At 39.8% G+C, this 18,128-nt stretch overlaps 1 protein-coding gene across 2 annotated transcripts in view; it reads right to left on the bottom strand.

The window, feature by feature from the left end:
- cdc42bpab (CDC42 binding protein kinase alpha (DMPK-like) b) overlaps window positions 1-18,128 on the bottom strand; it is a gene marked incomplete at its 5' end in the record, with an annotated part of 73,037 nt that overhangs the window by 28,219 nt on the left and 26,690 nt on the right. For both annotated transcript variants that reach the window (XM_083898821.1, XM_083898822.1), the window contains 4 exons: window positions 5,060-5,208; window positions 5,964-6,059; window positions 8,098-8,181; window positions 13,463-13,554. In XM_083898821.1, coding sequence (XP_083754947.1) covers window positions 5,060-5,208; window positions 5,964-6,059; window positions 8,098-8,181; window positions 13,463-13,554 — 421 coding nt within the window. The remainder of the gene's footprint in view (window positions 1-5,059; window positions 5,209-5,963; window positions 6,060-8,097; window positions 8,182-13,462; window positions 13,555-18,128) is intronic.

The raw sequence follows: 18,128 nt of genomic DNA, 5'->3' as shown, positions 1-18,128 counted from the left end.
TTATGTCTCTTGAAGGACATTTCTCTTGGACCGAACACTGCTCTGTTGTAAACCTCCACCTTAGCTCTAACAACTCAAACTCAGACATGAGGTCAGACGTGAGGAAGAGGACACAAACTTGGGCATAATCAGTGGAAAACCTTTGCAGTTTTTGGCTTGCAATCTTAAAATGTTATAAATCTTTTTTGCCTTTAGAGAAGAGTGTCCATCTACTTTGCAAACATGAAGCATAATTCAGTTTCAATGACAGGTCTGTAAAAAATGCCAGCATGAGGTAAATGGTAATGGATCTATATTTACATCCAGCTTTTTGGTCCTGATGTCCACTCAAAGTGCTCTACACTACCATTCTGCATATTTTTCCATCCATAAAAACAGACAACTAATATAATCATGATATTGCTAATATTCTAAGTAAAATATAATCATGTTTCACAACAATGACATCAGTAAACATATTTCAGCTGCTGGACAGTTTCCTAAAATAGATATGTCTCACTATCGGATAATAATACATAGTAAGGCTGCAATGAACAATTACTTACAAACTTGCTTAAGCTGTGAATTATTTTCTCAATTAATCGAGTACTTGCTTGGTCCACAAAATGTTGAAAAATGTTTCCCGAACCTTTTATTTTCAGTTTTTTATTATTTTAAATAAATTAAATGAATTATTTGTTATAGGGCGCAAAGAAACCATATATACATCAAATATTATAATAACAATTGATTAATAATCAATTAAATAATGCAACCCTAGTGATGCATTATATTTAGTATGAATGACATCTGTAACACATGGGCTAGACTGGCAGCATGTGTATCTGGAAGATTGAAGGGTTCCCACTGCCCTCTTTTTTCTGCACCACAGTACAGTATATATACCATCTTTCTACTTTCTCAATATCTTCCTGGCCCCACACTTCCACATATACCAAGAGTCAACTGAGCTGACAGGTCAAGAATGGACTAACATTTATCCTTCCACACATGGACTTATAAAGGCGATGCTAAACTAATGCTAGGCTAACGTGTAGCTAACTAGGCTACTGTGTCACAAGGCTCCTGTGGTCTTAAGGAGCAGCGCAGGGACAAGAATAGAGGGAGGTAATCTCCTCTAAGACCACAGCATCCATCTGTGAGGGCCATCTGGTCACCACCTCACAATACACACACACAAACACACAGACACACAGAGTACCCGGCAGCAAAACTAAAAGCTGCACAGAGGAGACATGTCTACACAGCTCTGGCAAAGGGTTTGCAAACTAATGGTATAAAGAACTGCTGCTTGTGCAACAAAGAAACACACAGTCTCCTTATCTGAATGTCTCTTATTAAATATTTTACTGAAGTGTCCAATAACAACATAAATAAAACTTGATGTTAAATGATAGTTGGGGTGTGTGTGTGTGAGTGAGTGTGTGTGTGTGTGTGTGTGTGTGTGTGTGAGTGAGTGAGTGAGTGAGTGAGTGAGTGAGTGAGAGAGAGACATCGTTAGATCACTGGGCTGTGAAGAGACACATGGCCCTGATCAATAAAACACACAAAGGCTACAGTCATCAGAAACACACACATCACTAGAAACACACACACAATTACACAATACTCTACAGTAGAAAGACCTCACTCATAAGTGATGCTGACTAATACACCCTCACATATCATACTGGATTAAGAGGGTTTGTGTCCCTGTATGTCTTTCTCTGTTGGTGTTGTTGGTGTTCACAACAAATCCCCCTCTTTCTATCCACTTTTGTCCCTGTGTACCAACCCCCCCCCCCTCCACTCACTATCGGACTCCTCCTATCTCACTGTGACCCATGGACACACACACACACCAATGGCAGACAGATGTGGTTCTCGGCAGCACAAAGCCATGCTGAGTTTGCCTATTGAAACGTTTGTCAGGCCCCTCTGGGAGGCCACACAGATCACTGACCACTGAATAAATGAACACACTCAACCGTACACACACTCACACAGTCTCCCTGAGCATCTGACTCTAACACACTTAGCCTCTCATGGGACTCAGAAGGGGACAGAAGGTTGACATTAATGCTCTTTGCTCATCATTTCTTTCATCTGGGCTCTTTTCAACTTCATCAGTGTCAACAGGACTAAAGATATTCATTCTGAAACGGGCCGACAATATGCCAAGGTCAGCTTCATTGCAATACAATGAAAATGACACGCTAGGGGATCGATTTTTTTTGATTAAACAGTAATTTGAAGGATTTGCACATTGGGTGAACTGATAACTGCTACCCTGAGTGACAGTCATGATACATTCCATACTGATTTTGCAGGTGTGTGTATCTAATGAATATCTGCAGATGTATTAAAATAGTGTGTAATAATCCACATCTTAAACCAGCAGAGTTTAATTCTCATTCCTCGTACAGCTTATTCTTCACAAGGATATTACAGTAGCTGGAGTAAGGTCGGCTCCTTGTCTATTGATATAATCGTCAAAACAAACCAATTACTACAGGAGTATTGATATTTCCACCTTGAAAATTAACTGAATATTCATTGTCATTTCTATGTCACACATTCAGCAAATATCAAAAGATCAGTCGCACATTCAAAACAACCTACAACATGGAGCAACTAACTGAAAACCTATTCAGTGTATGCATGCATTATGGGTTTGTTTATAGCTTTAATGTAGCAATGCCAATGAGTGCACCAATTGTGTGTAATTATCCAAGTTTAACCGCAGGAGTTTCCCATGGCCTGTGGAACATGGTTTTGCAGCCACAAATACATTTAGGACGGCAATAAACATGTCCCACTACAGCTCTAAAGGAGGAACACTAAGGACGAATGATAAGCCAAGCAGCCAAGAATTAAGGCAGCACAGAGCTACAATACAGAGCTAAATAAAAAAATAACTACCAGAAATTATCACTCTGGCTGCTGTCAGTTAGGCCGACTGCCTTATTTTTGACCGGGTAAACTTCCCAACAGGACAAGTGTGACTGATCATAGCTGTCATTAAGACTGACGTTTACAGTGGAACAGTTACACAATGCTGGTTTTTCGTGAACTATTCAAACATTTGTCAGTTCATGGTCTTACATTGATTTGTGCTTTTTCTGCTGGCAGAAATTAACGTGTCGGAGGTTTTATATATTTAAATATATATATATATATATATATATATATATATATATATATATATATATATATATATATATATATATATATATTTAAATATATATATATATATATATATATATATATATATATATTTAAATATATATATATATATATATATATATATATTTAAATATATATATATATATATATATATATATTTAAATATATATATATATATATATATATATTTAAATATATATATATATATATATATATATATATATATATATATATATATATATATATATATATATATATATATATATATATATATATATAAAAACTGACTTTGGAAAAGTGGGGGAACTCTAACAACAAGCATCTCTGTCTTTCATTCAGGCAGCTAATACAGTGTTTTTAGAGACTGGAAAGACAGATCACACTTTGGCATCTGGATGAGTACCAGACACCGAGTCACACGAGAGAGGGACCTCAAATATTTTTCCCAGGAAATAAATGGGCAAACAGGCCACTGAATATGTCCCAGGAGAAAAAGCAAAGCGACTATTACCCTGCTGTGTTAATACTCACAAATAGTGGCCTAATTGTGTGTGTTGGTGCAACTGAAAGTGACCAATGAATATGACGTTGATGTTCTTGTGTTTAATGGATATTGAAGCCTTTAAATTACAGGGTTAACACATAGGAAACACACCACATTCGCACATACACACCACTGCCAAGACAAACACACACCCTGAAACGTGTGCACCCGCGCACACGCACACACACACACACACACACACACACACACACTCATCAGACAGGACCAGTCAGCAGGACACACCCTCCTCGGGGGACCTGCCTGTCGGTCTCCACCCTTGACAAAGCAAGCGCACAAATCTCCCACGACTAAGTGAGAGCAAAGGAGGAGTTGGGGGGGGTTGGTACATGGGGGGAGATAGAAGCACCACACCCCCACCCACACACCCATACCCAATCATTACTGTCCCAAAGCATCCGAGAGGGGACTTAAAGAGAAACAGAGCTGTCCCCTCCTCCTTGGCCTTTTTTCTCCTCCATCCACTTCTCTGTCTCTGCCAACCCCCACCCACAGCCCCCAGATAACACCATGCAATTAGTGGCTCCCCGCTCTCTTCTCATTCATTCCTTTTCTTGACTTATACATTTATACCTACATCTCTCCATAACTCTTTTTTTCTCCAACATTTCCAGCAATGAGAGTCATTGAAGACACACCCGAAATGTCAGCCCACCAGATTCCACCCCTTCTGTCCCTTTAATCTTGAGCTTTATCTTGCTCTTTCTCTCACCCTGCCTTGTTGTTATACATCGCTCCCTGTCTGTCCATCCCTCCCTTGCTCATTGTACAACATTCTTTGACAAAACCTTAATGGAAGCAACGCTGTAACAGTCAACAGGCTGTTGTGCTCACTTCCTGTTTGGTACAGCCTCATTTCCTGCTCCCAAAAAGATTTTCTATTGGTTGAAAATGTTCACATCTACATCCCAAAAATCATAGCCTGTAACTGCTCTTTCGGGTAAGGTTTCTATTACAGAACTAGATTAGAAGATTACAACTGTTATTTTCTAAAGCACTGAAATATTGTCTCACACAACCTCAAGTGACTGAAATACTGAAATAACACACGCGGGAGAACAAAAACTAATATCCTCTATAATTAGTCGGTGGTATTGACTACCATTAGTGACGACTGACAAACCTGTACACACACAATCTCGCTCCACTGTTCTCAGTTATTTTCATTTAGCCAAGTGGCTCCCCACAGATGGAAAATTGTCCAAAGGGCAGAGAATAATGTAAACACACTGATGATCTATCAACAAGACTTATTGCTCAGTCTGTTTATCTCAGACGGATGTTAACCTCAAAAATGTACACTCACTCACACACACCCTGCCTTCTCCTCACCTGTGTACGTAGTGTAACTGATGAACAGAGTCGATGGCCAGCACCATCTCAGCCAGGTAGAACCTGGACATCTCCTCAGGCAGACGATCCTCAAACTTACTGAGTAGAGTCAGCAGGTCACCACCCACATAGTAGTCCATGACCAGATACTGGACAAAGAAAGAAAATAAAAAAAATGTGAGAACTGAAGTGCTGTAAAGCAGAGTTCAATATGTGATCAGAACTCAATTGTGATCAAAGGGAGGGGTACAAAGTGAGAGTGATATCTCAAAAACTAAAGTTAAATCAATTATGAAACTAAATGGGTTTATTGATGTATAAACCCCAACAATGACATATTAATTAAAAACATGGCATCCTTAGGTCACCACATCTCCCTGCCCTGTTTTCTCACAGTGTCATTAAAACAGAGGGGCAGTGGGTGCCTAAACGGTGATTAACTTTTTTTTATTTTCCTAAAAATAGATGGCTGGACAGGCAGTGGTGTATATTTTTAAAGCCTTGGCTTGGGGAGTGTCCAGGACAAAGCATTTGTTGTGAGAATGTGGGAAATGGAATGACAAGCAGTCCTGGCATTTGAGCTCAGGGTCATAGTGAGAGGGCACTCTGTCAGGTTAGACAGAGGACGAAACTCCACTCTGAAAGCTGGTGGATGCTGAAGTACTTACGGGTAGTGTATTCTTTTGTATTGAAGGACTGGCATGTTAATTTGCTGATGAGTATAAAATAATCTGATATGCTTTTCTCTGTATCTGCATCTAAATGTCAATATTCACAGTGAGAGAAAAAAGGACAGAGAGAGTTTTGTGAATTGAGACACAGTCCTAATGACGTCATCACTGTCACACTCCAGTTTGACAGGTAGTGCACTAGTATACAGAGAGAAGGCAGAATGCAGCGTTACCAAATTATTGTCATCCTGGAAGGCGTAGTGCAGGGTGGTGATCCACTGACAGTCTCCATTTACCAACACGTCTCGCTCCTCCCGAAAACATGCCGTCTACAGACAGATGCACAGGTTAACATTATAAATATAACAAGTTTCATCACACAACAGCAATTTTCTGATGTGCCAAACATCGGTGCCAGTTCAACCTTTATTCCTTAACCAATATTCTATCAGACTTTATGTCAGTTGCCTATTAGTTACTGAACAAAAACAAACTTAAAATCACTTAATAAACGTATTAAAATCACAAATCCTCCATGTTGTGTGTATTAGTTAGGGTTGGGAATTTCACACATTTTTAGAGTCGATTGTCGAGGTCCACGTGTCAAATTTTTTGTTGACTTTTTTTTTTTTTAAAGCAGCAGTAACAGCAGCAACGCAGGGGTGGATATTATTCTACACTGTACTACTTCATTTAAGGCTCAAAAACATGGCTGTAATGTCCATTATTGACCATCAGAACAGCGGTAATAAATATGAGGGGCAAAAAAAAAGGAAAAAAAGCGAACTCTCCGCAGGAACGGGTGTGTTGCAACTCGCCAGACGGCTCAGGTTTTTGAACCTGCGCTTGTTAGGTGTCCACCAGAGTGAAGTACAGTGATCTTGACTGGATGAGATGCCGTCTTCATTTGTGTAGCGCTTGCGTTATGTCCCCCACCCCGTCCTAAACTTAAGCGGAACCTCGTTCGCACTGCACGCACACACACGCTTGGATGCGCACAGCCACTCGAGAGAACGAGCCGGTGACGCGCGCACCATCATGCGCAGGGTGCAGGCTCCCTGCAGGATCACCTTTTCGTGCACAGCTTCCTCAACCTCCGTGGTTGTGAACTTTACGTGTTTGTGACACCTCAACTTTTTTTACACGTAATTTTTTTGTCGAGGTGCGCACGTGTCGATTGTCGATCGATTTGTCGACAAAAAAGTCCCATCCCTAGTATTAGTGCTATATAACATCACTGACCCAATTCCATTTTAGTGTCAGAGGTCACAACCTTATACACAACTGCATGTGTGGAATTCTCGAGAATTAGTTTTTTAGCTTAAAGACAGTTTAACATGGACATTACCTTTTAGCTCAGGGAATTCATAGTCTTTTAAGCAGCTAGGTGTGTCAGCTTTCTGCAATAACCTGATTTCTTAGTCAAATTATTAGCATTAGAAAGACCTGTTCTTTAGTCATAAAAAAACTGGATTCAACTGGAAAAAGGTACTGAAACTGCAAATGTGATTTGCAGTAGTGGATCAAATGTAACTTAATCTGACAAACTAAATCTGAAACTCACATAAGTCGACATAAAATTAAAATAGCTAAAATAAAACAACTGAACAGTGGGTTGTTTCATAAATTCAAATTCAGAACACAGAGAGCAGGAATGGGATAACCGATTAGTTAAGGTATACAAGGTCATGTACCCCACCCTGCCTGTCACCCTATGTCAGCTGAGATGGGCACAGCACCCCCGCAACCCTCCGGTGGAGGATAAAGCAGTAGATAATGGATGGATGGATGGATGAATTCCAAATTGAGAACAAAAATCGATACATCATGCAAGTAATACCGAGTCTTATGCCTAGAGGGGAAACATTAGAGTCTGATTACATATTAACCCTCGTGTTTTTATTGTATAAGCATGTAACAGTCGAGCAGAGTAGTTACACGCTCATAGTGTGCGCCGTCTACAGTACATTTATGTGTCTACACTGGTTCCCATATGCAGGCGTTAACACACACACACAACGGGGACTAGTTTTGGCCTGTGACGTATGAGGCATGAAGATTGAAGACCCTTGGGACTGACAGGAATGTCAGACTGTTACGAAGAAGTCGATGAGAAAAACATGCATCAACAGCTCGTGCGGCTCAGGCAGCGACACGTTCTACAAACATCCATCAATGAAAGCCTGATATGAAGGATGATAGTCAAGGGTTATGGTATCTTTTGACAACAGACACTTCTGCATTTATAATTAATCCTTCCGATTATTTATTTTAATAGTCTGTCCAGAACTACTTCACCGATCATGTATCTGAAACCAGGAGCAGCTGCAGCACGGAGGTTTGGACACATGGGCGACTGATACTCACCTCTGCTCGCTTCAGCATCTCCCACTTGTTGAGAATCTTCATAGCAAAGACCTTGTCAGTGTTTTTCACTTTTACGACAGCGACCTGCACCGGAGACACAAAGGTTGCAGTGTTAAGAAAACTGTTTTAATCATCTGTGTGACAGCAAAGCCAGTCAAAGAATGTGGAACATGTTAAAAACAGAGACCAATACAAAAAATACCAGAACAACTTTAAAATGTATCCTTGCATGAAGAGGATGGATGATGGATGGAGGAAGAGATGTGATAATATTTCAGAAATCACATTAACATACAATCAAAAGAGTGTGTGGTCAAACAATATCAAATCAATATTTACACAATTTTTAAAATTACAAATTACAGCATTTTCCTTCTTGAACTCTTGTAAAGATAAAGACTGTCCCAATCATTACAGGATACCCACTTATCTATTACTTATATAAATAATGATAAGAAAATGTCCAAAGAGGGTGATACTGAGAAGAAATCAAAAGGACATAGAGAAGAGGAAATTATGACTGAGCTAAGTAATTTGTATTTGGGAAAAAAAAGGGACAAAGCAGAGACAGATTAAGAAGATTTATCCGTTTATGGAAATAGAGAAAGGACAACTGAGTGAAGAGAACAAGGATTAAGAGGAAACTGGATATTGAACCACTACAATCTCAAAAACTAAACAAACCACTGAGTAGGCAAAGCCACAATCTTAACAAATTGTGTTTAAGCGAAATATTTAAAAGGATCTCTACTGCTACCCTGTTAATATTCCCCCTTTACACAATTAAGTATAATGCTTTGTCATTTAAAGGCTCCTTCACACTCTTCCATTACGTTTCTCATAGCCTGTTGTGCCACATTAACAGCATAACTGCCAACTTTCCCTTCACTGATAATTGCTGACCATTACAATGATGAACCACCTCAGCTCTGGCTTCACATTTTGCCAAAAAAGGAGCTGCACAAGCTGCTGTGACAAATCACTGCTGCGAGCTGCCAGCCAAAGGCCACGCTCATGCACATGTAAGTCTGGGCGGACCTTGTTTAGCCTCATTGTATTCAACGCAGATTTCAGTTTCAATATGTTTCTTAAAATAATTGATTTATACACATAAGTATGAGGGAACAACACAGATATATTCAGAAAAAAACACAGAAAATGTACATACAGGAATTTTCTAAGTGCATTGCTTGCCTGTGCGTGCATACGCACACACACAGTGATGAGTAGTGAAACAAACTAAGGCGCCCTACGCAACAGAGGGGTCTGTAGTCTATTAAATGAGCTGGGGAATGCTGCTAATGCAATACAATGATAACATTCCTGCAGTGTTTGGATTTCCCCCAGTGATCCCTCACCAGAGAGGAGAGGGGGAATAGAGGAGGAAGACAGGAGGACAAGGGGGGAGTGCACTGTTCTTGGCAAACGGCTGGCTGTTTTTGTCCTCAAGTCTCCTTTCTTCTCTCTCTCTAGTGTTCATTCCTTGATTTCATCCTCCCTCTTAGACAGTGTCAAAATTAAACATTAGAGCCTGAATCAGTCTGGAGGTTTTGAGGCTGATGCCAATTTTGGTGAGGTTAAAATTCCAAGAGTTATTTCAGCCAATATTTTCTATAATGTAGGGCTGCATCCACACTACTACATTTTCATTTGACAACAGCATTGTCAGATTAAAACAGTCCATGTCCAGATGAGCATAAAATAACCTGGTTCCATACAAAAACTCTAGAAAGCGTACATCACATGACCGAGATCAGGATGCCGATTCTCTCTTGTGCAGTTGTTTCAAAGAGTGCTCCTGAATAGAAACACCACTGACAAGGGAGAACTAATATTTCTGTTATGAGACCAAACATAAGATAAAACTCAAAGTACGTATTAATGGAGCGTTTAGTTCACAGTTCATAGTCAAGTCATGGCCAATTAGAGTTAATCAGGGAAAGAAAAGGTGATAGCTGCTGGTTTCCTTTAGCAGCTTTTTCAATCTTTTCTCTTTTCAGAGCTTGAAAACACAGGGGTAATGTATATCTGTTTTGCTCTATTTTATTGCTCCTGTTCACCTGTCACTGTCAGTGTTGGACAAGCTACTTTAAAAATGCTATATATTTCCTATTATTCATTTGTGTTTAAAAGGTAATACGTTGCATTACACTATAACTTTCTTTTCAAAATAATGAGTTACATTATCAAAACATTTGCTGGAGTGTAGAGCAGTGGGATAGGCGAAGGTTTGATTCATATACTGCCATTTAGAACTTAATTATGAGTTTACCACTGTAGACTATTTCAAACAGATATTACATTATCACTGCCTATAAAGGATACTGGAAAATTGAGGGCAAATCAGGGTTAAATTAAGTTTTTTATAACATTTGACTGTCTGTTATACAGAGAATAGACTTTTTGAAAGTGTGAAACTAATTGTTGTAGATAACTAAAAACACAAAATCAACATCTTCAGTGTTTTAAAATTCTGTTCATTCATCATTGATTGTTGTTCGATGAGATGATACATTCAGCATGAATGTCTGTGTCTGTTCACCTCAAATTCACCTGTTCACCTCAAATTATTTTACAAAATCATACATTTGCGTTCTGCAAACGGCGTCATTGCTGGACTTTGTTCAGTGTCATTATTGTTCAGATACAGTAAAATGACAGTGCTGTTTTGGGGGCATTTTAGTCCCAAACCTGGTGAAGTGGGTTAAAGGAGCCTCTTTTGTGACACTGAAAACTCTGACACTGTGCTCACCTTAGCTCACTAACCCACTAATCTGGCTTTGGAGTAGTTTGCAATGCTTTCTATCACTTTGTTACCGCAAAAAAAGTAATGTATTTCTGTTTCAATAACCTCTAGGTAACTGGTCCCTGTGTAAATGCAACAAATGGGAAAAAAATAGGAAGGCGCTAACTGTGCATGTAGGACATCATATATGCTGAAACTTATACATCTGTGAACTTCTGTTCTACTACTGATTCAGCAGTAGACACATTTAAAAGTTGGAAAGAGAGACTGAAACCCCACTGGCTATGAGCTGAAAACTGGCTTCAGACCAGTCAAGGTCACATTTACAAGGATGTGACGGAAGACACTGTCTGAGAAACTGCACTGTTACCAGAATGACATCCATGTTAGGCAATATCAGCCACTGAAAACAAAACCTTTAACCCTGGCATTTGTGTTGGTGAAAAGACAACGGAGTCCTGATGAGTCTCGCAGCCAGTCGGCCAGTACACACTGGTCCATTCATCAGATGAAGACCACAACAGCACGCACCCAGGCCATTCCTCTGCCTGCTGCTGACAATGGGAGGATGAAATGAAAACATCCTGCACTCTACCTCGCTCGCCTTCCATTCTGACTCTCAAAGTATTTTTTCTGAACTTTGTTTTCCTGTGCCTGTGTCTGCCTGTCTGGATCCATTTTCTTCTGTCTCTTTAATTGACTGTGTGTTCCCTCATCAGCTCATTTTTCTTGAAAAAGTCACTATATAAAACCATACACTAATACAATTCTATGGCAAAAACCACAAAATACACATTTTCTATATACGTTAGGTCTGACCTCAGTTCAGACATCTATTATTACCATGATCCAGCTGTGTATTAGTAAGACTACCTCACTTTGCGGTGACATTAAGAAATACTATGGCATGTGCTTTTTTTTGTTTTCAACACTTTTCGCTTGCCTTGCTTGAAGCAGCACTTTAGCAGCATTGTCATACTGCTATTGAGTGCAGTGCTTCAGGCATGTTTGCATGTTATTCTGCCATTTACAGTCTGTTTGTGAGCTTCTTCCATTTGGATTCACTCCATAACCTAATGAATAAAGTAGAACATATTTCCATCCCTGCCTTAACTGCCATTTAAACAAAAATATTTCACTGCTTCAACCTGATTAATCTCTTTTTTTTCCTAAGTGTACAGGAAAATAACACAAAACAATAGATGCTCTCTGATGATGTAGTCAACAATGGGTGTGAAAATTAGCTTATTTGATAATGCCAACTACTTACAAGGAATACAATGTACATATAAATATATATTAACTATAAAAACAAAAAGATATCTAGCTTGCTTTTTTCACGTTTCCGTTCACTGCACTGTTGCGGTACAACACAATGTCTCCATCAGATGATTAAATGTTGAAGCTATGGGACAAATGCGATGTTTCTTAAACTAATTTAATTTTGCTGTCATGTTTAACTCATAGACAACACACGCACCGGTGGCTGAGGGAATGGAGGCTGGAATGTTGCCACAACGTAACACCATTCATGGGTCACACCACACTGCTGAGAACAAGCCTTAGAGACACACACAAGACACAAGACACATGACTCACACACACTAATACCAGCCGTCCTCACAGTGGCTCAAGTGAGCACATTAGTGCACTGCCGTTGTTGCTACATGCTGGCAGGTGTGTCCGATCCATCCACAACCACAAATCTATCACTTTCCTGACTTCGTTCTGTCTACCTGCACCTCTCAGAGCATTTTAAAAGGAATTTACTAACTTGTTTGTACAGATACTGGATAACAATTTCCAAGATTAAAAGGTAGGAAGTCTGTGTCATGCCTCAAGATTAACAAATGAATGTTGAAACCTCAAAATCTATTAAAGAAACATCACAGGGATAATAATGCGGAATTACGAAATAATCAGCTTCAAGACAAAGGGTTTGTGCATGTTGATGACATTATGTCTTCTTGGCTGAGAACCATGATACCTGTCCCTCCAACATTCCCCAGCTTTGACATCATTACCTGAAACCCAGTGACAAATGCATTTCAACCTCCCTACAGGCACATAATTGAAGACAAACCAAACAAACATAAATATGTAAACCCACACGAGGTGGTTTCACTGACACCAATTCATTTTCTCCTCGTGGGTTAAATGTGAGAGAAGATGTGAAAAGTTTTCTTCCAGCTGCAAGTAGAGTCATGCTCATGTGGCAGACCAATACTACGCACTGCTGCAGGAATGCAGCGGAAAGCAATCCACTATTAAATGCAGCAACACTCCTGGCTTTTGTAACACAGGTACGAAGGTACAAGGGTACAAGAGAACAAGACGACAGGCCTTTTCCGAGCAGTTACCTTCCCATGTTCCCACTGAAAAATCCTTGCCTCGAGGAACGAGTTCCATGTTTTTAGATGTCTCCTGTCAAAACGTACCAGTAGACAAAAAAATATACATTCCTGGTGATGTACCAATAAGAAAACGCCCCAAGCTAACTACAACTCCTGTTTCTTATACAAAAAAGACAAAGGTGGGACACCACACAGCAGATTCTTGAATTGTGTGGTAATGGGTAATTCATAGTTAGATTGAGTGTAAAACTAGAAGATATATTACCTCTCCAAAGGCTCCTCGTCCAATCACCTTGAGGATCTCAAAGTCTTCTTTGTGAAGGCGCATCTGCTTCACTTTAGACGTGAAGGGTTTGGCTGTGGACACAAACAAAGCTCCGTTAAGTCAAACAAGTCAAAAAGTGATATACAATGAGCACCATTTAATCGTGTATTTTTGAGATAAAACAGTAGAATAGAATTGACTGATTGAACTGAACAACATAGTATGATGTGGACTTAACAGAAGTAAATATCAAGCACATTCAAACAAGATTGTATTTGGCTCCTTCAAATATCATCAGAAATACCCACAGTAAGGGGCACAGTATCTGTCCCCTAATGTCTGGGGGTAATACACTTTTCAAAGTTTTTTCGTACTGGGGAAAGAAAAACAGACAAAAAGCTGAATTTCATACAATCCCAAGCTTGTGTTTTGAGAGAAAAGAATCGTGTCTATAAATGAGACATAAAAGTGGCCAGAACTAACCCAAACTGATGCTTTACACACAGCACACCAAAGAATCACAAAGATAAAAGGATGTAACTACTACCACTGAAAATTTATATTTGAACAAACATGATCATGTTTTAGACTTGCGAAAAGCTATGTATTGCCAACCTAAGTTTGATAATCGCTGGAGACATGTTTTACACAACATGAGTAGCTGACAGGCTAAGTCTTCTTTTTATCAGCAGAATCAATAATTGTCAGACTCATGTAATGGTCAGGCAAAACGCTTCCCAAAATAAGGAAATACACGTTTATAGTATCACACAGCCTTGTGGAAACATACTTGTGCTAATCATGTGGGGAGCCAATTCACCCGCAATACATGAAAGGCTGCTGTGCTCATTTACATGAACTTTATCAGCGGTAGTGACCACCTGGAGCTCTTTTTGCTCATGACACCGGACACAGAGGGGCTGTATGATAAAGCAAGCTATTGTTACCCCTGTGGTTATGGTTCCTGGTGGGAAAAAGGACATGGGAGGGATCAGCAAGGGACACCAGGGTTCTCTCACAAAGCTAGCCAGATTTCATCTATGGCTGACATAGTCAGCATTTCCCTCATTTGTGGAGAGCTATTCAACCACTTCCTGGTTTACATGATTCCTGCATACCAAGGATAACCGAGATTGGCTGGAAGTTCACCAAAGTCAGCAAATTAGTTTCACTGATACACAGATTTTCTGATAAGAGATAACTAAACTTAAATATTTATTCAAAAGGGATTTTCTGTTTAAATACTTTGATGATGGCAAGACGAGCACAGTTTAGCATTATGAGCATACAGACAAGCAAGATTTAACAAACATTTTAACACTTTTGTGTTTGACTTGCACATACAGAAGCAACCATTTCCATCTACTATACAAACTGTGCCACACTGACAATGTCTATCTGTCTACAACCCCTAACTGGACAAATATTATGCTGAACTTGCCATGATTTGACACAACCTCCAGAAAAGGATACTGTGAAACAGGGAGATGCCTGTTGCAATCGAAACAAACAGGACCCTCATAGCTCAACAACCTCTAGCTTTCATACACTCCACTAACAGCACACTTACAACTGACCCAGCCTGCTATGACCGCAGGGCACAGAAGAAGTAAGGGCTAGCGCTGTGTGCCATGTCCTGGCACAGGCTGCTACAGACCAGACACACACAGGCAATGTGAACAATGCACTCTGTAATGCTGGGAAACACCTGACATGTTACACAGAAAAAGACCAGAGACACAGTTTTGCATAGCTGATGATCGACACAGCTGCATTTGGGGTGGTGTGCCAGATTCAAGCCACTCAAGAAAACATCACCACAAGTCTGCAAAAAATGAAAACAAACAAGGCTACAACACACGAATAATAGGTCTCCCCCCCCACACTGTTCGTGTTTATCCTCGTCTCTCCTCTTCGTGCAGTAACAAACCACTAAGCAAGCTACAAAAAAAAGTAGTCTCAGGGAGAGAATGATACATAGCACTGTGACCTGGAAAGACCCAAGATCCACTGCTAGAAGCAAACAGATTATATCCAAACAGTAGCCAAGTCTACGGTACAGATGTTTGGCTGGCAAAATGCCCCCTCTAAATTTGATTTGCTGCTGTGTCGATGTGATCTTTAAAAATGTAAAATCAGGTTCTTTCCGAGAAATATTGTCCCCCTCGGGTCCCTCATAAGGTTACATGTCAACTTGCCAATATTGGATGTGATAATCACCTCATGTCTTTCAATCAGAACAGGTTGACCACAGGTCAACTGCCAAATTGACTGAAAAGCTCATAAGTAATGTCAGTCAAATCTGCAGTCATTTGGCTCAAGGCTTGTGATAATTTCCACGGCAAACTCTTTTCAGTCTCTGCCAAATAGAGTTCTCTATTTTTGCCAACATATCCAACCAGTCAGGGCATGTTTTCCAGGGTCATGATACTATCTGGTAACTAAATCTCAAAGGGATTCATATTAATTCATGTGTCAAAGCCACATAAATATGCTGGAGTAGCAAACGATTATGCAAGAGATTAGGTCTATTTAAAAAGGACCATTTTCTTGAGCATGAGCTGATTTTTTTTTTCCAGTTTCCATTTGTAATTAAAAAGTCGTAACATTTATTGCAACTTGTGTGTACAAATTAAACTTTCTCTCAGTGTATAATAGTTGAACTATTCACATTCTAATTATGAATTTGTAGGTGTTTGTTTGGAAACTTCTTTATTCCTTTTAATAATACAAAGAAGTTTATCTGTAGAGACTTTTAGACATGAACTCTACATTTCAAAGTGCAGAAAAAATTAATGATACTGAAAACGTCCTGATGAAGGCTTTAAGTCTTGTCCTTTCACATGACGTTGCCCTTGAAATGAATAGGAGTGGATGATTCTTTAAACTGTGATGAAGATCTTTGAGCTGTGGTGCAGGACGTGGGTGAAAACTCTGGCTCCACAGCAGCAGGGGTTTCTTTGATGTGTTCTCATATGAGCTCACTCAGACTTTAACCTGGGATTATTTTAGGGAGCTGGCAAGAGAATCCCCAGGGAATCCCTGATGCGACTTCTGTGGACATTTGCATTCACACATGTACAGCTCCCCCAGACATTTTGCAGAGAATCACTGCAGTTCAGTGCATGTCTGAAAGCTGCCATTGTAGTTGATCCTTTCTCGTATTTGATATTGAGATCCTGTATGGATGTTATCTTTGGTGGAGGGATTCAAAAACCATCCACTTATTGCCGCAACAATGATACCGTCCTATTCTGTGTGGCAGAGCAGCAAGGTGGACTTCAGGCACAACAGCCTTGCACAGGCTGGAACTGTAACTAATGCAGACAAATCTACTTTTATGGACCAAACCTTGAACCCTGCGGGTGTTTCCCATTCAGTTGTCATCCCAATTCAACTGTGTTTATGCTCAAAGTCGACAACAACAAAGACCTGTGCAATAGGGAAGACAACTCGGCCATCCCTCTGTAATTTTAGATGCCTTGCTTCCTCAACCCATCTTCTTCATCTAAACTGATCCGACAAGGTCGAGCAGCTTTTCACTCTTCAGCTCAAGGCTAAAATACATACATTCTATCCACCTCACTTGTGATTTAATTCTCAATTATATAAGTCAGGCTATATAATGGGGGGGGGGAACAGCTAGCTGAGAAGGAGAAAACACTGATTAGTTGCTGCATGCTGACTCAGGAGCTCCAACTAAACCAGCCACATGAGAAAGTTCTTTCATCTCTGAGCTAGGAGCCCACAGGCCCTGTCCACAACAAAGCACACATATAAACATGGATACATACAAGTATGTACACACACACAAACAGGAATTAGTGCCCTACATCTACATCTGACATATAATTGGTGACTATGTTATGCAGCTGAGCACATTAGATCTGCTTATCTGAAGAGTAAAAAATGAACGGCACTCGAACAGCAGGTGGTTCATTTGTGCACACAGCTTTTAACACATTATCCCAGCCTGTAATTTGTCAATAGTGTAATTTGTTGATGGAAATCAAGTGTAGGTTTGTGTGTGTGCTAGGTGTTTAATTGGAAATACTAGACCTATATGTCAGCGTGCAGGGTTAACATCAACTGCCTGGTCAGTAGAAAAGCCACAAACTCAAATATTTAGTTTGAACTACCATTGCCAACACAGTGTGGTAATACCTGCCATGGCATTGTTTCATTAACCATATACAATGTCATGACAATCATTTCAAGATCTTGTATTTTACGACGGGAGAGTAGAATCGCTGTGTTAAGTCTTTTCAACCACATACCAGAGATATACAGTACAACACTCCATGACGAGTTACTAAGCTCACCCATATTTACAAAGGGATTCATAGCCCTTTTTTCTACTTTTATTGTAGCTTCTTGGATGTATTCATAGCACGTCTCATAGAGAAAACATACCATTTAGTTTGGTAATAGGGTATTACTCACTAGCAAAATACATATATATAGGGAGGCTTAAACACAGCAACGGTTGCTATGTAAAGGTGTGGTACAAACCCCTGGCAACGCTTGGAAAGAAGGTAATCTAAGCTTCAACATGACTGACGCTCTTTGTTTTTAGATGGCTTAGCAATGTGTAGGGCAAATGGGTCATCACTGGAAAAATATGACATGTTAATCACATTAATGTACATCATGCTCTGTGGGGACA

The sequence above is a fragment of the Microchirus variegatus genome (genome assembly GCF_963457635.1).
Source record: "Microchirus variegatus genome assembly, chromosome: 12".
Lineage (NCBI taxonomy): Eukaryota > Metazoa > Chordata > Actinopteri > Pleuronectiformes > Soleidae > Microchirus > Microchirus variegatus.
This window is presented reverse-complemented; position numbering and strand designations above follow the sequence as displayed.